The following is a 20,164-nucleotide window of genomic DNA, read 5'->3' as shown; positions in this document are numbered from 1 at the left end:
CTGAGACTACGTTCTCGCATTTGTCGCTTTCCGCTTATCCGGATTCTATTGTATTTACTCCCTACTTATCCGAGCCTCGGTTGCTTTCCCCGCGAGCGAAATCGAGATCTATAATTCTGTACCCAAGGTGGTGAACTTATTCTACATTTCACAATTCTCGTTTGTAATTTGAAGTGCATCCGAAGCTCTGCTTATAATTTCTTCATTTTTATAAACACCAATCCCCTCTATTACACTCAGCTGCAACAATGGCTTCGGGTCGGTCCTTCAAACTGAGTAGTGGCCATAGCATGCCCGCCATTGGCCTGGGAACTTGGGTATGTCTAAGTTTTAAAAACGCATGAAAGTATTCTCAGCCGCTGACTTACATTGTCCCAACTAGCAATCAAAGGACTATGAAGTTCGCGACGCTGTGAAAACTGCTTTAGAATCAGGCTACCGACACATCGATGCGGCTGCTGTCTATGGCAACGAAAAGCAAGTCGGAGATGGAATCAAGGTATCGGGAGTGCCGCGTGAGGATATCTTCGTATGTGGTTCTCAGCCCAATAAAAAGGCTCAGGCAGTACTAACAATAGAAATATTTGGATAGTTGACAAGCAAATTGTGGAACACACATCATAACCCGGATTATGTCGAAGAAGCTGTGAATCAGTCTCTCGATGATCTCCAGACTGACTATCTTGATCTCTATCTGGTAAATTTATTATTTTGAGATAACTTTTATTTGGCCGAGATCCTCACCCATGTTTATTTGGATAGATTCACTGGCCGGTAGCGTTCCGTCACTCTAACGAAACCACCCAACCGATCGACGCGGCGACTGGTCTTATTGATGTTATTGATGTGCCAATCAAGGATACCTGGGAAGCTATGGAGCGCCTCGTGGAGCAAGGCAAGATTCGCACAATAGGTGTGAGCAATTTCACAAGGGAAAAGATTGAAGAACTGCTCAAGACGTATGTAATTTTGTTCAGATTCGAGCTCTATGCATGAAACTAACATTACAAAAGCGCCAAGATTCGCCCAGCAGTGAATCAAATTGAGGCACATCCTTACCTTCAGCAACGTGATTTGCTTCAGTGGAGCAAAGACAATGTACGTTCTCTCAAGCTGCCTCGGCTCTGTCATGCCCCTGAGTCTAACATTCCTATGAAGCAAATTGTCATTACCGGGTATTCGCCTTTGGGAAATAACATTTACAATATTCCTCGGTATGTTGATGCCCAATAAATTTGAAATTGTGGCTTACTCATAGTTCGCTCTAGTGCGGTTGATGATACGTTGGTTATTGACACAGCCCATAAACTGGGTAAAACACCAGCGCAAGTCTTGATCAGCTGGGCTGTGCAGCGCGGGACAGCAGTTCTTCCCAAATCTGTTACGGCTTCAAGAACTATCAGTAACTTTGAGGGTAAGTACATCTGGTTAATCCTATGGACTTTGAGCATGATCTAACGTGAAGGCTTCACTAGACTTCGTCCTGCCTGACGATGCTTTCGATGCTATACAGTCTTTAGAAAAGCACCATCGAATGAACTTTCCCGCAAGACTAGGCGTTGATATTTTTGGTGAAGTCGGCGAGGCCAGCACTCGGCAAAGTGCATTGACATGGGCCGCAGAGCAGAAGAGACTGAAGGCGTGAGGGTGGATGGTTTCCAAAATTGATAGAGGGCACGTGAATATAGGGCGAATTACTTCCTTTAATGAAGTACAGATACATTAGTATTTTTCATTTCACTTTATAGTTTAAAATTTCCGTGTCTTTCCAGTAGCATGACGCCATGAGGTGATAGTCGAATACAACGGCCAAATCGTTCATTGAGAATTTATTTCAACTGTGGGTAGTACGTTTTCTCTGTTTAATGAATATTCCACGTCGAGCAATATACTCAATCTTTTGGTTTGATAATGTAGTCAAAAATTATTTTCCTCTGGCTCGATTGAGCATCGACCCTAGACATAGCACATGGGTAGAAGCATAGGCATAGTAAGAATATTGGGATCCACTAAAACAACTTGGAATATCAAAATCTTCCCAAAATAGAATTTATTTTCTAGTCCGTCTATCATATGAGAGAGCAGTTTAGCTAGATAGTATTGTGTGTAATCTGATCCTCACGTCCTACGGGCTGTTGATCTACGCGATGCTAACTTATCCGTCCCCCAATGCGGCAAAGAATCGGATATGAAAGATCATCTCCACCGGAAAACCAATACATGAATGCCCAGCGTGTCCTTCATTTCTCAATCCAGTTAACTAAATTCTACAAGGTTCTCACTACCAGCCCTTGGATATCCGAATACCCCGCTCACTCTCCACCTCGTGCTCACCCCATGGGGAACTTTCCCCAGAACATTGGCAGTGGGGAATTAGCAGTGACCTTAAAAAAAAAACAAAGGGAGCAGAGTGCCTCCACTTTCTCCTTTCCATAATTATTATCTCGACACCTTTCTCACCTGTCTTATCATTTTAACATTTGACGATCCCGATACCGATACCAATTCCATCTCCAGGTCGCCATAATGGACGATACCAAGAATCTCGGGCACGAGCATGTTGAGCAATATGCGGTCGAAAATATCAAAGATCAGGATCGCTCAACAGTCCCAGTCGCATTATTGAATTTAACTCCAGAAGAAAGAGAAGAAAGATCGAAAGCACTAGTCAAAAAAATTGACATTCGCCTGCTGATAATGATGTTGATCATGTACATCCTGAATTATTTGGACCGCAACAACATCGCAGCAGCAAAGTTGGCCGGCCTACAGGAAGATTTGAATCTCACCGGTGATCAATATCAAGTAAAAACCACGAGTTATGCGTACGGAAAATTGAAGTGACTCGGAGCGCTGACCCCAATTCACAGATTTGCGTTAGTATCTTGTTTGTCGGATATCTCCTGATGCAAGGTAAATAAATCAATATGTGTGGCTTCTATCCAGGTATTTGGAGCTAATTCACAAAGTGCCGTCAAATATGATTCTTAACAAGTTCGGCAAACCTTCGATCTACTTGCCGGGGTGCATGGTGATATGGGGTGTCATATCTTGTTGTACTGCTTTGGCAAAGGACTTTGCCGGTTTATTAGCTGTTCGATTCTTCCTTGGATTTATTGAAGCCGCATATTTTGTGAGTATCTCCCGGCTGCCTAGGGACGAATTCTCGCTAATAATATGCAGCCTGGTTGTCTCTACCTTCTGTCATCCTGGTACACAAGAAAGGAGTTGGTCAAGCGTACAGCACTACTTTACGCGGGCTCTTTGATCTCGGGCGCATTTTCTGGCTTGATTTCCGCTGGTATTACAAGTGGTTTGAATGGCGCCAGGGGCATCGCAGCATGGAGGTGGCTGTTTATCATAGAGGGTTCCCTTACGGTATCCGTCATCGATCTCTCCGTAAATACCATCAACTAACATTTTAGATCTTTGTCGCTCTGATTGCTTTCTTTATTGTTCCCGACCTTCCCCGAACAACTCCTTGGTTAAGCGACGATGAGAAGGTTCTCGCTGCCTGGAGACTAGAAGATGATATTGGTGAAGATGACTGGGTAGACAGTGAACACCAAAGCATGTTCCATGGTGCGAAGCTTGCGATCATGTAAGAGGAATAATTAACACCAGCGGCTTAGTCTCGAAGCTAACAATGTTGACTCGACAAGGGATCCAAAGGTTTGGCTACTGCTTGGTCTCATTTACGGCTGCACATCAGCTGGAGCTGTGACTACTTTCTTCCCCAGGTAAGAGATAATCTCTATGAAAATCACTATCTCGACAATGGTACTAATTTATTATACTTTTAAGTGTGATGGCTGGACTTGGCAGGGATAAAATTGACACGCTGCTGTTGACGACCCCGCCATATATCATTGGAACAATTATCGTTTTGATCAATGCCTGGCACGCCGACAAGACTGGTGAACGATACTTTCACATGTGCATTCCACCGATTATTGCAATTGTCTCTTTTATCCTTGCTATGGCAGGAAATAACTTTGCCGCTCGATATGTGTAAGTATATACTACTTTAGGCGAATCAGGCAGTCACTAACAATTTCTTTTTAGGGCAATGTGCATCATGCTTGGTGGAATTTACTCCAGTTATGTTGTTGCACTTGGATACATTTCAAATAGTAAGAGCTCCGACTTTATCCCATCAGGAGCAATCAATACTAACGAACGCAGTTCTTCCACGCCCGGCAGCAAAACGAGCAGCTGCTTTGGCCTTTATCAATTGTATGAGTAACGTGTGCCAGATTTATACCCCTTATCTGTACCCTGGTAAGTCCTTTTCTCTTAAAACCCCTCATTATGTTCAGCGATTAATTCTTTCACTATCAAGACTCGGCCTCGCCTCGTTATGTTACCGCATTTAGTGTCAATATCGGCATGTGTGCTATGACTTTCATATTTGCCACTATTCTTCGCATTTACCTTGGAAGACTAAACAAGCAACTTGATCAAGAGGAGGGCACAGATTTGACCGCGAGCACGAACTCCAACGAGGAGCATGGCTTGCCCGGGGTGGCTGTCAGACAAGGTTTCCGTTTCTTAATATAGACTCCATAGCTTCAATCTCGATTTCTTGTAGATCTTCTTCTACATTGGCAGTGCCCAAGAAGAACAAGAATGACATGGCTATTGAACATTGTTATATATCTTTGAAATCATAATCTTGCTTTTTACCATCTCTGAAAGTCTCCATTTAGAATACGGCAGGTGAAAACAGAAAATGCTGCCCGCTTGCAGATGACATGGCTTATAGACTATGTGTAAAATCAAAACCACCTCGAGAAGGTCTACCTAATAGGTCAACATACGTGGGGCAAACCGCTCAGCTGGCACCAAGCTGGGCTTCTCGTATCCGCGCAGGATGATGGCTTCTGCCTGCAACTGCAGCCCCGCGAGCTGGAAGGAGTGCGTATCCTGTGCCCAGACGGACAAGGCTAGATAGTTGGAGCCATTGTGATTAAGAATCCCCTCGGGTATTGGAAAATGTGATTGTGGTCCAATGTGATTCACATACTTGCCAAATTGCCACCCGTTGACGAAGAGCACGCAGCGAAACTGCGCTGATCTAGATGAGGCGTCGGTCCCACTCGAGGTGACGGTGGTATTGGAGAAGGCGACACTGATGGGGATGTCATATTCGGCGGGAAGATTGAGATTGAAAGAGGTTGCCCAGAATTCCAGCCCGGGCTGGTGGATGGGCGTTTTCGTTGGCGCGAGAGCGGCTGTAAACTCGTGATGGAGCGGTGCGCCCGGGAGATGATAGCCCTGGCGTTCTGCAAACGATCCGCCCTCGTTGAGAGGTCCCCGGCTGTGATCCACATATTGCTCGCCTCCATGGTTGCCCGTGATCTTCCAGGTAACGGCTGCCTTGGCTCGGCCCTGGAGACTATAGTCCAACAGCCCGCGCGGATCTTTCATGAAGGTTGTGTTGGCAGGAAAGTTCTCGTCGTATCCCATGTGATCAATTACCACAGTAATAACATATGATGTGCCAGGCTCCATCTCCTTATGTGGGAGGCTTAGGGTTTCGTTGTGGAACATTTCGGCTGAGCTGCCCGGCCATGAGCCCAGGTGCGTGTAGCTCAGCCACACCGAGTGACCGTAGGCATAGCCACCCTCTGTCAGAAGATAAAGCGCTGTCTCAGATCCATTGGCCGTGAAATGTCCCCGATAAATAAGTGATCCGGCATGGTACCCATAGTCGGTAGCATACAGAGAGAAAGGGGTGGTCAAGTTCCGTGTATTTGTACTGTGGGTGTGATTGCAAACGGTCCAACGCTGGTCGTTGTAACCGCGCTGGATCTCCGGCAGTGAATCAGTATAATGCCACTGTTGAGTAGCCAAATCAGACAGTTTAATCGAGGGGGCTTTGAATTTAAGAGACCCAGTCAAGCGTCCAGCGAGCTTCTTCGTATCTACACACTTCCCATTGAATGTGACCACATTTATATTGGGAGGAGCCGCGATGACTTCAAGCTCGGTGGTAGCGTTCAGATCGCCTGTCAGCTTTAGTCTCGTATCTACCACCTCTGCCGTCCGAAGGAGATAACCGGCCTTCACAATCACCGAGCTATTGGTGCGCGAAAGAGAGGCGTGCCGCTGGAGAACACCCGCAACAGGAAGGTCTAAGACCCAATACTTGTAGGCATTGTTGCGCCACAGAAGATGGATCTCGAGTTGCTCCCCAAAATGTACCACTCGGCGTTCGGGTTGGACGGACCACTTGATCACAGTGGCATGGGAGGAGCCTGCTGAGGCAATATGCAGACCGATGCCTTCGACGGTGGAGGGCATTCCTAATGCTTGCGGGATCGCGAACTCATGCGTCTCGTCTTCCCCTCCGTATAAGACTAAGACCGATTTCGACCCGCTCTTCTTCCAAGAGAAAACTTCGGCGGATGAGTAGATCAGGCTGATGCCACCCACGTCGTAGTCTACCACATGGATTTTCGAGTCGCGTCCATGCAGACTGAGACTTCATCCTAGCTGCGGTACACTGAAATTACCCACTGAGGTCGGAATGCGTAGCCGGTATGAGACTGTACTGCCATCCGCTAGCTCTCCGTGTCGGACAATATAGAGGCTTGTAGTGTTAGAGGTCAACCGGGTGGTCGCCAAAGTCGTGCTGTCAGAATAGACCCCGTAGCTACCATTGTCCGGCTGTGAGACGAGGTAAGCAGGAGATGCGTGGAGTAAGCCCGCCTGTAGCTTCAGCTCGCTGTAATTTTCCCGGTCGACCTGGCCATATGAATTGGAACTCGGTGTTGGTACCCTATGGAACAGAAGCGTGGAGAGTCTTTCCATTACAGCAAGGCCTAATTTCACCAACGATTTCGATGTCGCCAGACTTTGATGTATGCGGAGTATCCCTTGATTGCCATCTCATCAATTCGAACCCACAGCACAAAGTGACTCTCATAGAAAGTAATGTGGCACAGATCTAAGTCTGGAAGGGTGCCTAGAAAAGCGTCGCCATTCCAGAGTTTTCCCAAGCTATGCACTTGCCCTGGACACTCGAAGTTCAGGATTTGCGGAATGACTTTTGAGGAACTATTGATCATTGTTAACGACGGACCTTCGCTCATGCTTGTGTCTCTAGTTTGTACCTTTTCCAAAATCACATCCAATACCTCCCACTCCGCGGTTTTTAGGTCAACCCCGCAAATCTCGCTATGACGGGGCCTTTCCCAGAATAGAAGAAAGAGCATCCTAAAGACTAGACAGCGGACTTGATTTCTCTAAAGAAGCAGACATTGTTGAGCTTTGATGAGATAGGGTTATCTCCATGTGACCATGTGGCAGGCCTCGCTTGCCTTGTCTTCCTCCAGTATCTCTCTCTCCAGATAGACATATGAGTCTTTTTTTCCCGCTCCACTACGTTCCCGTGTTCATCAAGCTTGTCGGTTGACAATCCAGAGATATACATACAGCTCATCAATCCATACATCTGCTCCAAGGCTTCCACGGCTACAACTTGAACCATGTAGCAAACGTCCCAGTCTTGGAGCAGGGCAAAGTCCATAGACCTTCAATCTATTTAAAAATTAACTCCAAAGCAACTTGATATACTATTCAGTTCTTTCGAAGTTTCTGGTCCCAATGCATTTATCCTATAATCGGACTGGTATCACGAGAAAAACCACGACTCCAAAAATAGAAAGCAGAGTCTTCAAATATCCCGAGAGTCTGTTTATATTTGATATGACTCCATAATCGTATTAGTATACCAATAATCGCAATGGAATTCCCGAACTACGGCCTCGCAATCAATATCTACGGTCGCGGCGACGCCAAACTTGGCGACGGCCCTTCCCACATGGGAGTCGCTATCTACAAAGACGGGGCCTCAATCTGCGAAATGTACCACATACGCAGCCCCACAGACGAAGACTTGATCTACCATCCAAGAACCTAACCGCTCGATGATCCCGTTCTAAAGGTCGCTGCGAACTTACATCGCTCTCACTCGAGTAAATGGAGAGAGTGCTCATGGTCAGGACGAGGCATCCTTTGAGCGTCCATTTTATGTGTCGAGTTCCTTCTTTAGCAAGATGGGCGAGCAAAATGATTGAATGTCGTCAAATCATTACTTTGTTTGTCTCAAAGTACCTGGAGCAAAGTAGTGAGCCAGAGTAGCGCTGAGCGACGACTGCGCCAGACAGGGATGGCCTAGCTGTCATGTCGACCTAAGTTATTCTTTTGGTAGCTTTTGAAGCCTTCTTTTTCTTCTTTCGAGTTATCGACCGTAAACCCTTGGTTTGGCGATGCAAAAGCAACCACTTTAGCGTTTAAGCAGTCACTTGGCGCCGATTACACAGGACCTCCGACCGCAAGAATAAACAAAATACCCGCAGAACTTGAAGAAAAGGGTAATTCGAAGAATATTAACGAAGGATGCACTGTCCGCTCTAATACAAACCGTTTCCAGCAACAAGCCGTTGCAGAGAAATCATCGGGTTCGCACATGGCGCGCGCAGTTGGATGCGGTGTCGAACAATTCGAGAAAGATGGTGTTGCAGATTATCCAATCGTTACTAACTGGCTTAGCTTCCAATTCTTGGATAATTATATCCCGTGGCCAGACTGGCCTGGATGCGTTTTGATTTTGCTAGTTATAAGCCTCTGTGTACGCGTCCGTGGTGGCGACGCATATTATTACCCGGCGACCGAAACACAACTCACACACCACTAGAGACGCGGTATAGTGTACGGTGTAGTCTAGGTCTGTTCCCCGAAGAGGTGGGATACGGTAAGAAAATCAATAAAAAGTTGTGCTGTGTTGGCAACTGCTCTGACTGGTTGTATTGGCACCAATGATATGGTGATCCCCTCCTTTCCCCGGACACCATCTCACGAAATGTCTGTGATGAGGAGGTCTGAGGTCAGCTCTCGCTACGGTGGCATCTGAATCGTGAATCTCTATGGTCTTTCCCTATGAGTCAGGGGCTTATTGTGATCGTTAATACGATAATGAGGTCAGCCCCCTGGCCTCATTTTATTCGATCGACCGATTCAATTCGATTCGATTCAGTTTTCACTTTTATCCCCGCGACATGTCCAGATACGGTGAGGAAGCGCGACCGGGGCCCCGTCGATCGTCTACTCGGGGACGGCGGAAAGGCCTCCGGTGCAGGGTTAAGTTACTCACACTGCGAAATGGGCAGCAGCAGTGCGTTCTGATTGATTGCTCTGCTGTGCAGCCTCCCTTGTCACATTCTTGGTGGAGCCAATCTGATACCCGAGCGCAAGACCCCCATGGGGGAAGCTGGTTTCCATGGGTCGGGCTGGGAGAGGTGCATCCGCGACTGTGCTCCTCGGAGAGGGTATGATATCGTGCATGCTTTGGTCGACAGCTTCCTTGTTCTTCGTACAGCGTACAGAAGTAGGTGCGTATACGCACCTCTCGCTCTCGCACGGATCTAAACCCGTGCAGGTGTGGCGGGAGCTGCAGCGTTGTGGCTGAAAATTATCGCAGCGGTGAGTTAAGAGGTACTTTGTACGGGGACCTCGGCTTTTTTCGTGACTATTGTATACCTATCCTATAGATTGTTTAGATGAATGTGACCGAGTTGATGATGACGAGAGTAGAGGCGTCCATCGGATTTCTTCTTTCAGGCTGTTGCATCAATTGTATGTTGGATTTTTTGATTTAACGAAAGGGCGGAGTTCCTTGCCTCCACTGGAATGCGATCAGAGATCTTGCATATGAAGTGCAGATTTAGCTGCAGGGTAATCCCGGTTTGGATTCTCGAACCAGGTAGGTGGTAGGACTAATTTAGTACGCTGCATATCAAGCTATCTCATTCAAGTTAGAGATATGATATTTATGAGGGTGAAGGACTCTTAATGGATATTATATGTCAACTTTCAGATCTTATTTGCCTGTCCTTTTTCAGATTGCATCGCTACTTTCTGACTTTGCATGATGTATAGACCTCCACTCAATAGAAGGTGATCTTGCCAATCCATCTTAGATCCAAGGAAGCGCCACATTCAGATCTTCATACATAGTGCACATATTTGCATTTCAATGTATGGAGTACTACTACGGAGTGCCCCGTACTTCCAGGCTTGATCGACTGTACTTGACTAAATAAGTAAAATCCATCAAATAAGCGGATTTGACACGGAGACCCGTAGACCCTCCACAGCGGAGTGCGGAGTTCTCCCTGGGCTTATCAATTTTGAGCTCTTCGGAGTATTCAGGAGACACACCTCCATTTACAGTAGTTAGAGCCCGGAGGTCCACATCGGGTACCTGTCCCCACCACGAAAATCACGATGATACTTAGCTCCATACCCATATCCAGCAGAGTGGTAACTAGCACAAAAAAGCAATTGAAACACCGAGAGACTGGGAAAGGGGAAACGACCACGATCCTACACTTTCAAGGCCGCGGTCCGCCCCTTCCCAAACCAAAACCAAACCTCGGGAAACCATCATGATCGACGTGAGCAAAGGTACCGAGAAACCTGTCAAATCCACCGAAAGTCTTGTCTGAGGTCAGTGGCTGCTATGGATTTGGAGAGATCTCGCCCCCTTTACTTTTCCAGCCTTTGGATCAATGTCTTCCCCGTTACCCGGCGGGCCGTCGACGCAGACGTACAAAATATGGAGCACATGACGCATGGGATGTATTGGTTTCCTGGGAGCTGGGACGGAGTTGGATTTGATGAGTCCAGCTTAGAATAAGGACGAACGAAGTACGAAGCATAAATTGTTATCTGTAGAGGGGACAAAAGTCCCTTCAAATACAACCGGCCTTTGGAGGGAGTGGACCTGTCTTATGAAGAGCGTAGATCATAGACCCAATTCAGGGGCCGGAGCGAGGGTGTCGTCGGGGAACCCAGGAAAGCGGATCAAGTCCCCACTTAGGGCCGGGGAAGAGCTGCTTGGCCCGTCCAGCCCCGCTAAGTGTTCCCAAGCAGCGGGTTTTGGGTCCATAGTCCTGTTATAGGCTCGCAGTTATGAAGCGAAAACTAGTTAAAAAGAAAAGAAAAGGAGGTGAGTATTACTCCGGGATATGCGACGATTCGCGATATACGGAGTGTTGCATACGACTTGTCAATTGAGATTGAACGGTTAATCTACTTACTGCTTTGTTAGAATGGCGGGTCCAGCTAGGCCTGGGCCTCGGTTCGAGGGCGATAAAGGGAAGAATAGCTCTAGACCCGAATAAAGTAATGGTGAAGCAACGGATAAATAGGTGATCGCTGATTCGCGCAAAAATGGATTTCCCATGACTAAGTTGATTCCTCCGTGTTTCTATCTTTTTTCCATGATCCTGGTTCTCCGAATTTCGCTAGAAAGGAACTGTTAATTTACTAGTGGGGGATCCTTTTGATTTTCGGAGTCCGATACTTCGAATGGTTCCTTTCTACTCAACACGTGTTATTGAAAGGCCCGGCGTTTCTTAGATTCGGCATTATATTAACCGAAACAGATTATGACTATTATTATCACCTTTGTATTTTGTTCTTTCTCACTGATTGCCTTTAGTAGATAGATCTAAATCTAGATCTATTATTTGTTTGATTCACCGTATCCAAATCCCGTATGTAGTTTGACGGGTGAAAAGGCCAGCTGCGTGTATGCATTTATCCGGGTTAACGCTCTCCCATTGTCTCCCGAGTGGAGGTGCACATGTGGAGACAGGAGACAATCAACGGGGCAGCTTCCGCGGGAACCGTTCTCCAAGCCCAATTTTCGGCGAGAGCCCGTAGCTTAACAGAGGCTAGTCAGGCTAGCCAGGCCCCATGAAAGAAAGGATTCCTTCCAAATTTCCCCATTTTGTTCCATTTTCTCCACGGGCCCTACTAGACTCAACCCGAGGCATAGGTTAATGGTGGAACACGGGTGAACGCTCTTAATTCTTCAATTAATTATTGTTCAAAGAAAAAGAGCATGAATTGCCCATTGAAAGGAATGTTGCTTTCTTTCCTTGTATTCCCTCCCCTATCTATCGTATACCAGCTTTTAGCAACAATCGATCTATCATCAAGTACCTCTGTACCTCTGTACTTTCTTTCTCTCCATTATTCGGTGTTGACGTGTTGATGCCACCGCTATTGTCACTGTTTGACCGCCACACTGCCTTCGATATCACAAACAACTGTCGAGTTGGGATAGATAGCCTTGTTTAAGGCCACAACACTGATTTTCTCTTCCCTTATTCGCAAGAACCATTCAGCGGTGAAATCCGGAGTATTTTGATTGGGGGATTAGAATCGCAGCGGACATACACCGCACAATCTATCTGGTTTTCATCGGACCAGATCCCCCGCTGCAGCCGGTTGGGCAGACTTTTCGGGGAACAAATACTCCTACCGCAAGGGGCGGTTCTTTTTTTATTCTTTTATTTTGCTGTTTTTCTTTTGACTTTGACAAAAGGTCTTAGAAATATCGAAAGTCAAAGGGAGATTACTCGCTACAAACCCCAAAGCCCAGATTGCCGATGGTACAAAGTACTCTGGACGAGTATCAATTCAAAGAACCCAAATCGTCTCGACAAGGGTTGATACATCGAGATACATTCGATTGGGGCGGCAGTCAAAAATACTTTTCTTTTTTTGCTGGATTTGGATTATTTCTTCCTATTCAGGATTTATCTGTGAGCGACGGGTCCAAAATTGCTGATCCCTGAATCCTGATTGACTAGCCTCACCTGCACGGAAGCCGCATCCGCGCAGTTTGAACTTATTTCTTTTTGGGAAATTCGGAAAATCCTTTTTTTTCCTTCTTTTTCAAAAATCGATTTATTCGGTTTTTTGATTTGTCTCAGTCGGGACTGCAAGGGTGTAGCCGGGAGTCTAGAATTCTTTCCCCGGCTTTGATATCTTCATAAACACACGCCTCGCCCACTCGATTTTCTGGCCCACTTCTTTCAACAAACCTTTCTTATATCCTCTCCACTCCGCCCTCTTTTACTATTTCCATCTTCTCTCCATATCATCTCTATTCTTTCACACTCTCCAGTCTACTATCTCTGGGATTAACCTTCACACAACATCAATATGATTCCCATCCAATCGCGCATTCGCGATATGGCTCTCGCCAAGGCACCAGTGGTCGCTCCAGTCGCCAGCACCGCTCCAGTTCATGCCAGCTTCTCTTCCAGTGGTAGCTCATCTGAGTACTCGCTTCTCTCAAACCCTTCAGCACCACCACCCACCCCGACCAACTCACTTTACGATATCAACCCACGCAAGTCTTCGTTCTCCAGCGAGTACGGTATGGGTGCAGCATGTGCTTTCCCTTCATGGCCCAACCGGGCTTCATTATCCAGCGGCGAGTCCAGTGACTTGTTCGTAAACAACGCCTATCTCTCAGACGAAGACCTCCTCTGGATCCCCGAACAATCCATCCCCGAAGAAGAAACAACACAAGAGCCCGCCGATATCATCTCATCAGTTACTATGGAGCAACAGCTTGCACAGATCCGAGCCGCCGCCGAAGATGAGGACCGCGCACGCTTCCTAGCCAAGGTGCAGGCCATTGCCCGCGCTCAGCAAGCATTAAGACAAGCAAAGAGCGTTGCGACCGAGCGACCCACCCTCACAGTGACACCAAAGAGTAACAAGAAACGCCGCGTTTACCCAAGCAAACGACGCGCCCATTCAGCATCCAAAGTACCGGTTGTCTAAGCTCACCGACTCTCACTGGTGCAGCGCAGGCGTTGTCCGACCTAATGTCACTCTTGACTCTTCTATTCGCTATTGCTTTGCTATAGCCTGTGTCATTTTTACACCTACACATTTTACTCAACCCTCACTTCCACTATTACTTCCACACTCACCTCCGGCCCCTCACCCGAGGGATCCAATACATCGGAACTGCCCCGAGCCGTGACGTGCACGCATGACAATCCACGCGCCCCCAACAACTCAAACGAGGGGTCCTAATCTCGAACGACCAGGCCCCCTCGCCCCCAGCGATTAGGCAGGCAAACGGATACCGCCTGGACCTTTCGGACCGTTTACGTTTGGGGGCCTTGGCTTTTGAGTTTTGGCAACAATGACACCAAAATCAATGCATGGCGCCTTATCGCAGATCTCCGCATATCCCCGCGCTTACCTAATTCATCGCTGTCGGCGCTTCCAAGAAAACACTCCACACCGCTGGTTGAGCGTTGACTCATTTCTCGAGTTCCATCCGATAATTCCTCGATATCCTGCGCTTTCGAGTAGCTTAACTTGCCCTTTTCGGTCTTCTGACCGTTGCATCCCGATGCGGGACCCGGTGTTCTTTTCGTTTTTCCCATTTTCCGCATTTTCCAGGGTTCTTATTTTTCCACGACCAATGTGTGTTCCCATTAGCCAGCGTTTGCCATTTTTATTTCCTTTATTGTTATTTTCTTTTTTTTTTTGCCTGCTCAGATACCCCCGCCAAATACCCCATCTTGTATCCCTATTCATTTTCGTCGATGCCACTCACATTTTTCATGTGGCTTTATTTTATCTTTTATTTTACTCCTGATCCTTCTCTTTCTTTCCGATCGCGCGAACTGCGCGCTATCAGTGATCATCAACGCCATGGGCGGACGCCACGCGCCACAATCACATCACCTTTGTTCTTCCGAGTGTCGGTGAGTGATGTGCGTTGGCTGTCTACTTGTCGGGCACGCACAATATCAGTGCCAACTATTAGTATTAGTACTTAGGTAGCCTTAGCAATAGCTTTTAACAACAAATCTATCTTATTACCAAATACTTCTGTCGCTTTGTTCGCTTTTCCTTCCCTTTGTATACTATACAATGCAGTAAATGGCAACGTAGCATATCCATTTGGCATGTAACACCTCGACGATCAAACATTAAAATATAAACATTAAATTTAAATAAATTAAATATTTATCGCTCCCACGTTGCTTCGAGTCTTTCCATTTCTGCTCGTGCTTGTGCTTGTGCTCGTGCCTTTCTTTCTCATGCTTACCCATATCCCAGAATAACTTAACATGGGGTCCGCCCGACCAGCCCCATCATCATACTAGTAATCGCGAAGACTGTGACTCGCGTCTGACGGACGGCCCTGCAGATGACGTGCAACAGTAAGATGATAAATAAGACTGGGGCCGTGTTTCCCACCGAGGGGCTAGAAGAAGTATACACTTGTACTCTAAATAACACTAAAGCGATTAAAAAATCATTATTTGGAACGAAGGATTCCAACAAACACTAAAAACTGACATCCAACATCCTAGTAAGACTATTAATAATGTTAATAGTAAGACGACCTAGTTAATAGTAATAGTCACAGTAATAGTAAAGTGATACCCGTTGCATGTGTTCATGCCGGGTTCTTTCATTGGCGATCAACACCTCCGGCTCCTCGGGATTATTCAAAGCAACCAACACCACCAACAGCGGCAACCAATATCCGAGCTTGCCTCTTTTCATTTGATCCTATAATATTAAATAATCCGATACATGTGCACAGTGCACTAGGGCTAGGGCTATAGAGTATCCATATCCATTCTATTCCTGTAGCCGCCGCACCGTGACCCCCACGGACTCGTTCGCAGTAATTGCCACCCGGTAGATGCTCCGATGCTTTAGCCGGCTATTATCCGGCTACCTGCGAGAAGACCCCGGAGGCTCTCAACTTGCCGTATATCGGGGCGTAACTCTTTATATTTTTCTTTTTTTGATTAGTGCCTCGTTTCGGCGTGTCAAAGAAAGATTCCTGTTTGTTTACGAGGTTGCACGTTGCACTGGTTGGCCTTATTCGGGGCACCTTGTACGTAACCCCCGTGGAGATGGCGGAGATGTATGGAATCCGAGATTCGGATAGTATTGATGCTTCTGGAAGGAGATTAGAAATTCTTACATTGGATAAAAATGCAAATTGCATCATTTTTGGGGTCCGCGATTGGTTGCTTTGTTATTAGTTTCATAGTTTCACATCATTTTAAATGCTTGTCGAAACGGCTTATCTGGTGATAGTGGAGTCAGATTAGCTCATTTTATTCACTGGTGTGTACTCGGATGGATTTTCTATGGAGATGTATATTTATGGGTCTAAACGCGGTTATACCTGCGAGGTGAAGTTTTCTTTTTCGGTTTATTTCCAAAGTTGTTTTCGTGCCATCGGGATGATCTTGTCTGTGGATTGAGAGCCTCGCGGAGGATGAAACCCCGACGTCGGCGGTATTGTTTCCCGATTTGGATTCTGCAGGGACTTTCTGAATGACTCTCCATCAAGTTGGGACTTTTACCCCATACTGATTCCACCACTGACATATGTGGAGTTGACTGATCCATATGAACCGTGAAGATCAGACGAAGATGGGAGATCTCAGGGCTGCTTGTACCATGGTCCCGAGGTGGAGCCGCCGACGATTACCAATTCTGGTTCGGATTGAATTAGCGCGAAAAGAGTTACTGGTTTGGCTTTTTGAAGATCGCATACCGCCAGTGTCAAGGTGGCATGTTATAGTTCCGCGTTCATTGGAATAGTGGCATATTATGTTGATTCTTGAAATTAGCCTTCTTGCGACTGTGCAATAGAAATAACCCAAATGGGTATTTATTCAAGAGGAGATACAGTATAGGCATTCAACGTAAACTCGGAACTAAATATCTATCCAAATATCCCGCCGCAGACTTCGGGAACCAGTATCCGTCTTTCCAACAGCCCTGTTTATCTTCTTCGTATATCCCAATCTGCCGTCAAGCTTTTCCCTTTGCCCTTCCGTCATCAGCTCTTGGCATGACACTCGATACAAAACGAGGTTAAATTGTCTGCTAAATAATACACCGTTGTGGAATTTCCAGTGTTGTCGGCTAAATACTGCTAAACTACCTTCACTTCCCAGTGGCATGCTTGAGTCGTATGGAGTGAAGAAAGAATTAGGAGTAACAACGAATATACAAAATCGATGAGGACTTCAAAGCGCCTCTCCAGAATAGGTACCGACATGACTGCGAATATCGAGGGTCTAATATCTTCACTCGGCTATATTATTGCCCTGGATGAGAGCGTCAGTTAGGATGTACCAGGCTCAGCCTGTAGATGGGGTTCTTTGAGACTATAGGTATCATTTGAACTATTCCGAAAAAAAATCGTTCCTGAATTCAATATTTGCAACTCCAGTATTCAAGCCCAAGCAGTACTACCATCTATAAGCCCTTGCCAAAAAGTTCATCTCCAATCTCCTTCAACAAAGGCTCCTTCTGCAAGGCCGCTATCTTTCCTTTAACAGCAACAGTCTCTCTGGCACCCATAGCACGACAAAGATCAACCAATGTCCCGTCCATCGGAGCCTCATAGACAAATAATCCAAGTGCAAACAAAAGGCCATGTAAAGCTTCTGGACTCTGGTCTTCGCGCGAAGTGGCTTCCAACAGCGAGGCAAGCAACTCGACCTGGTCCTCCTCAGAGAGGCGGTCGGGCTTTCCGTCAAACCGGGAATTGTGATTGAACGCAGCGAGATTGTAGGCAAAAGATGCCGCTACAACGCGCAGGTTTGAGTGTGAGTCTAGGAGCGAATTCGTTGCGAGGCGGAGACAAGTCTCTTTGAGGGACGAGGACGAGGTGCACAGCTGTTCCGGGTACAGAGGGGTGCTGAAGAGGTTGCACACTAATTGCAGTGCAACGATGCGAAGATTGTAGGGGCATGATGATAGGTCCTCTTCGGAGAGGGGTGAGAGGAGAGTGAGGATCGTTGCGTGCTCCTTCTCTTCGGCGAAATAGCCGCTCACGCGGGGATCGAGGAGTAGAAGGCGGACGAGGTCCACAACGGCGAAGTGGCTCTCGGTAGGTAGTGTTGGGTAAATCGACTGTAGATTATTTGCAAAAGCGTGGAGATCTGGGACCCTAATATCTGCAGCGGGGGTGCTGTTGTTTGAGGAATGGCGAGCCTTGATAAATTCTATGACAGATGCAATGCTTGCTGTATCCTTGAACTCTGCTGGCAGCTTTTGTAGGAGCTTCTCTAGTGGTGGTACCTTCTTGTACATGACAAAATTGGTGATGGGTCGTTGCAGGCTGGGAAGTCGAAGCTGGGTGTGAGGATGGCTTGGGTGTGCCATTTGGAAGAGCATTCGTACGTTTCCCTGCAGCTGTGCAGGATTGGCACCTGACCATTCATCGAGTTTCTGCCCTTTCAGAAATGTCATAAATGTGGGAGTTGCGCGCACGCCATATTTCATGCTCACATCATAGGCAGAGCCGATATCGACTTTGATGAGTCTAGCTTTGTCACCGGCCTCGGCTGCAAGTTCGTCATATGTAGGGTATACAACCTTGCAAGGTGGACAAGTCGACGAGGTGAAGAAAATGACCGCACATGAATTTGATGCCGCGGCCAGCTCACCTTCGAGCTGGCTCAAGTTGCTGACATTTCTCACTGTACCTAATGCCAAAGAGGCCGCAGGTACAGGTGGAGCTCTTGGTGCTGATGGAGCAGCACTCGGCCCTCCAAAGGGACTCGGTTCGGCTCCCTGGGTAACCCCTTTCAAAGCAGCCTCAATTTGAGGCTTCATCATTTGTCCAAATGGGGTATCCAGGAATGTACGCGGCAAGTTTATGATCTTATCCGGAATGCTCTTGCCCACGAGGAACATGGAAAAATCTTGACTGAAGTTGTTGCAGTTGTGCAGAAACAGATCATATGACTATGTGGTTGTTAGAGTTCATTGTGTCTTGTCACACAGCATTTGATACATGATAACACACCTCTGGCGTGTAAATATCAGCCAACGAGCTGACATACTCTTCTATCACGTCGGTGGGAAGCTCTGTTGTCCCCAGGTGTACCTTCTCGATCGGCTGTCCATGGTGAGTGGAACCAGGGAGGGCTGTTTGGATTCCCTGGCCGAAGTAATATTCCATGCCACCGACCACGATGGCGGTGTGATAGATAGCATCAATCTGAGTCCCTGTCAAGGGAGCAGAGTACTGAAAATGATGTCATATAAGTTATCTTTCTAGATATTGAATGTAAACTGGGTGGGCACTCATTTTTACGTACCATGCGCGCAAGACCCTAGCAGATGGTTAGTAAACCCCGATGGCAACATGGTTGTAGAAGTCTCACTTTAGAAAGGTCATAAACATAGAGTTCAACATCCATGGCTGGTGTGTCTTGATTTTATTTCGAGATGAATTTGATAAGGGCCGAATCGAGTTGATAACCTTGTGAGCTGCACAGGCAGCGGTCGGATCACGTCAGCTCTGATTTCGGGGGCCTTCGATTGTTTTCTACTGTCGATTTTCCTACTGTATTGAGAAATAGGAAGTTTTGAAAAGAGATATTCTTTGTTGTCTAATTGTTTTTAGCTGGTTTAAATAGACTAATCTTCTGTGAGTCTTCAAATCAAGTGTCATTCACTGCTCGTTGTTGTTCAGTGGTCAAATCAGCCCTTGCGACCTTCAAATGTTTGAAGTGGCTTTCACGTGACTAAATATCTGGCCTAAACTCTATGTGGACTGATGCGTTCTAAATACATGAAGATGGTGCATACATGTAAATAGAAATATGCTTAATTCCAAGGTTATGTGAAGAGATGACTAAACTTAGTGCGAGGTCACCAATCAGCCCCTTAAAAGCGTTTGGCAGGTCGTGATAAAGATGATAATATGTCAACATCATACTGACGAGTATCTACTCAAATATTTGGACCTCGTATACATCGCTTTAAATGCGGAGTTCCTGTTGTTGATTACCTTCATAATCTACTCACTGGGCATTTATGTACTCATGGATCATTTGGAAGTATTGGAATTTCCACTCAGCGACAGGCCGCCCCCAAACCAAGTCTGAAATTGAATTTAGACCCACCCGGGCAACAATTTTACATTCTAAGACAGAAACTTAGGAAAACTATATGTACTAAAGGTCGAGGTAGTATAAATATGAAAAGCACAAAAAAGAGTGATTGAGAAGAGTTTGTAATAAAACGAATTCCATAAAAGTATGTACTTAGAAGATTCAGGTGATGTTTGAGGCGCGGTGACAAGATAAATACTACTAGATTGATCGCCCCAGTTTTAGTGGGAAAGTGGGAGCACCGGCAGCCTGAGGGAAACAGTTGTTACAACCGGTATTTACAAATGAAGATTTGTGGGTCGTCTAATTGCGAACTCAGAATGCGGAAAATAAGAGCTCAGAAAAAGTGCGGGGATACAAGTTGTACAGCGCACACGAGCAGT

General features: G+C 46.5%; 6 protein-coding genes across 6 annotated transcripts; 3 read left to right on the top strand and 3 right to left on the bottom strand.

Annotated features, from left to right (window-relative positions):
- Positions 1-248: 248 nt before the first annotated feature.
- Positions 249-1,645, top strand: N7478_004616 (aldo/keto reductase; the record flags this gene model as incomplete). Its single annotated transcript, XM_056920830.1, has 8 exons — positions 249-317; positions 383-529; positions 593-697; positions 763-959; positions 1,014-1,098; positions 1,159-1,214; positions 1,269-1,414; positions 1,476-1,645. The coding sequence occupies 8 exons, from the start codon at positions 249-251 to the stop codon at positions 1,643-1,645; spliced, it is 975 nt and encodes a 324-aa protein (XP_056778867.1).
- An 881-nt stretch (positions 1,646-2,526) lies between these two features.
- N7478_004615 (uncharacterized protein) lies at positions 2,527-4,633 on the top strand (the record flags this gene model as incomplete). The annotated part of the gene is made up of 11 exons (XM_056920829.1): positions 2,527-2,805; positions 2,871-2,913; positions 2,970-3,133; positions 3,184-3,378; positions 3,426-3,601; positions 3,663-3,740; positions 3,826-4,011; positions 4,066-4,133; positions 4,186-4,281; positions 4,343-4,530; positions 4,592-4,633. 11 exons carry the CDS (start codon positions 2,527-2,529, stop codon positions 4,631-4,633), a joined length of 1,515 nt encoding a protein of 504 aa, XP_056778866.1.
- Positions 4,634-4,803: 170 nt separating this feature from the next.
- On the bottom strand, positions 4,804-7,097 carry N7478_004614 (beta-galactosidase; the record flags this gene model as incomplete). The annotated part of the gene is made up of 3 exons (XM_056920828.1): positions 4,804-6,446; positions 6,519-6,784; positions 6,838-7,097. 3 exons carry the CDS (start codon positions 7,095-7,097, stop codon positions 4,804-4,806), a joined length of 2,169 nt encoding a protein of 722 aa, XP_056778865.1.
- A 2,059-nt stretch (positions 7,098-9,156) lies between these two features.
- On the bottom strand, positions 9,157-9,351 carry N7478_004613 (uncharacterized protein; the record flags this gene model as incomplete). The annotated part of the gene is made up of 1 exon (XM_056920827.1): positions 9,157-9,351. The coding sequence occupies one exon, from the start codon at positions 9,349-9,351 to the stop codon at positions 9,157-9,159; it is 195 nt and encodes a 64-aa protein (XP_056778864.1).
- Positions 9,352-13,026: 3,675 nt separating this feature from the next.
- N7478_004612 (uncharacterized protein) lies at positions 13,027-13,656 on the top strand (the record flags this gene model as incomplete). The annotated part of the gene is made up of 1 exon (XM_056920826.1): positions 13,027-13,656. One exon carries the CDS (start codon positions 13,027-13,029, stop codon positions 13,654-13,656), a length of 630 nt encoding a protein of 209 aa, XP_056778863.1.
- Positions 13,657-17,130: 3,474 nt separating this feature from the next.
- N7478_004611 (bifunctional C97 family peptidase/thioredoxin family protein) lies at positions 17,131-19,085 on the bottom strand (the record flags this gene model as incomplete). Its single annotated transcript, XM_056920825.1, has 4 exons — positions 17,131-18,627; positions 18,689-18,910; positions 18,984-18,998; positions 19,050-19,085. 4 exons carry the CDS (start codon positions 19,083-19,085, stop codon positions 17,131-17,133), a joined length of 1,770 nt encoding a protein of 589 aa, XP_056778862.1.
- Positions 19,086-20,164: the final 1,079 nt, after the last annotated feature.

The sequence above is a fragment of the Penicillium angulare genome, assembly GCF_028827245.1.
Source record: "Penicillium angulare strain IBT 27051 chromosome Unknown utg000004l_segment0_segment0, whole genome shotgun sequence".
Taxonomy (NCBI): Eukaryota; Fungi; Ascomycota; class Eurotiomycetes; order Eurotiales; family Aspergillaceae; genus Penicillium; species Penicillium angulare.
The sequence above is the reverse complement of the archived record's forward strand: the minus strand, read 5'-3'. Positions and strand labels throughout refer to the sequence as shown.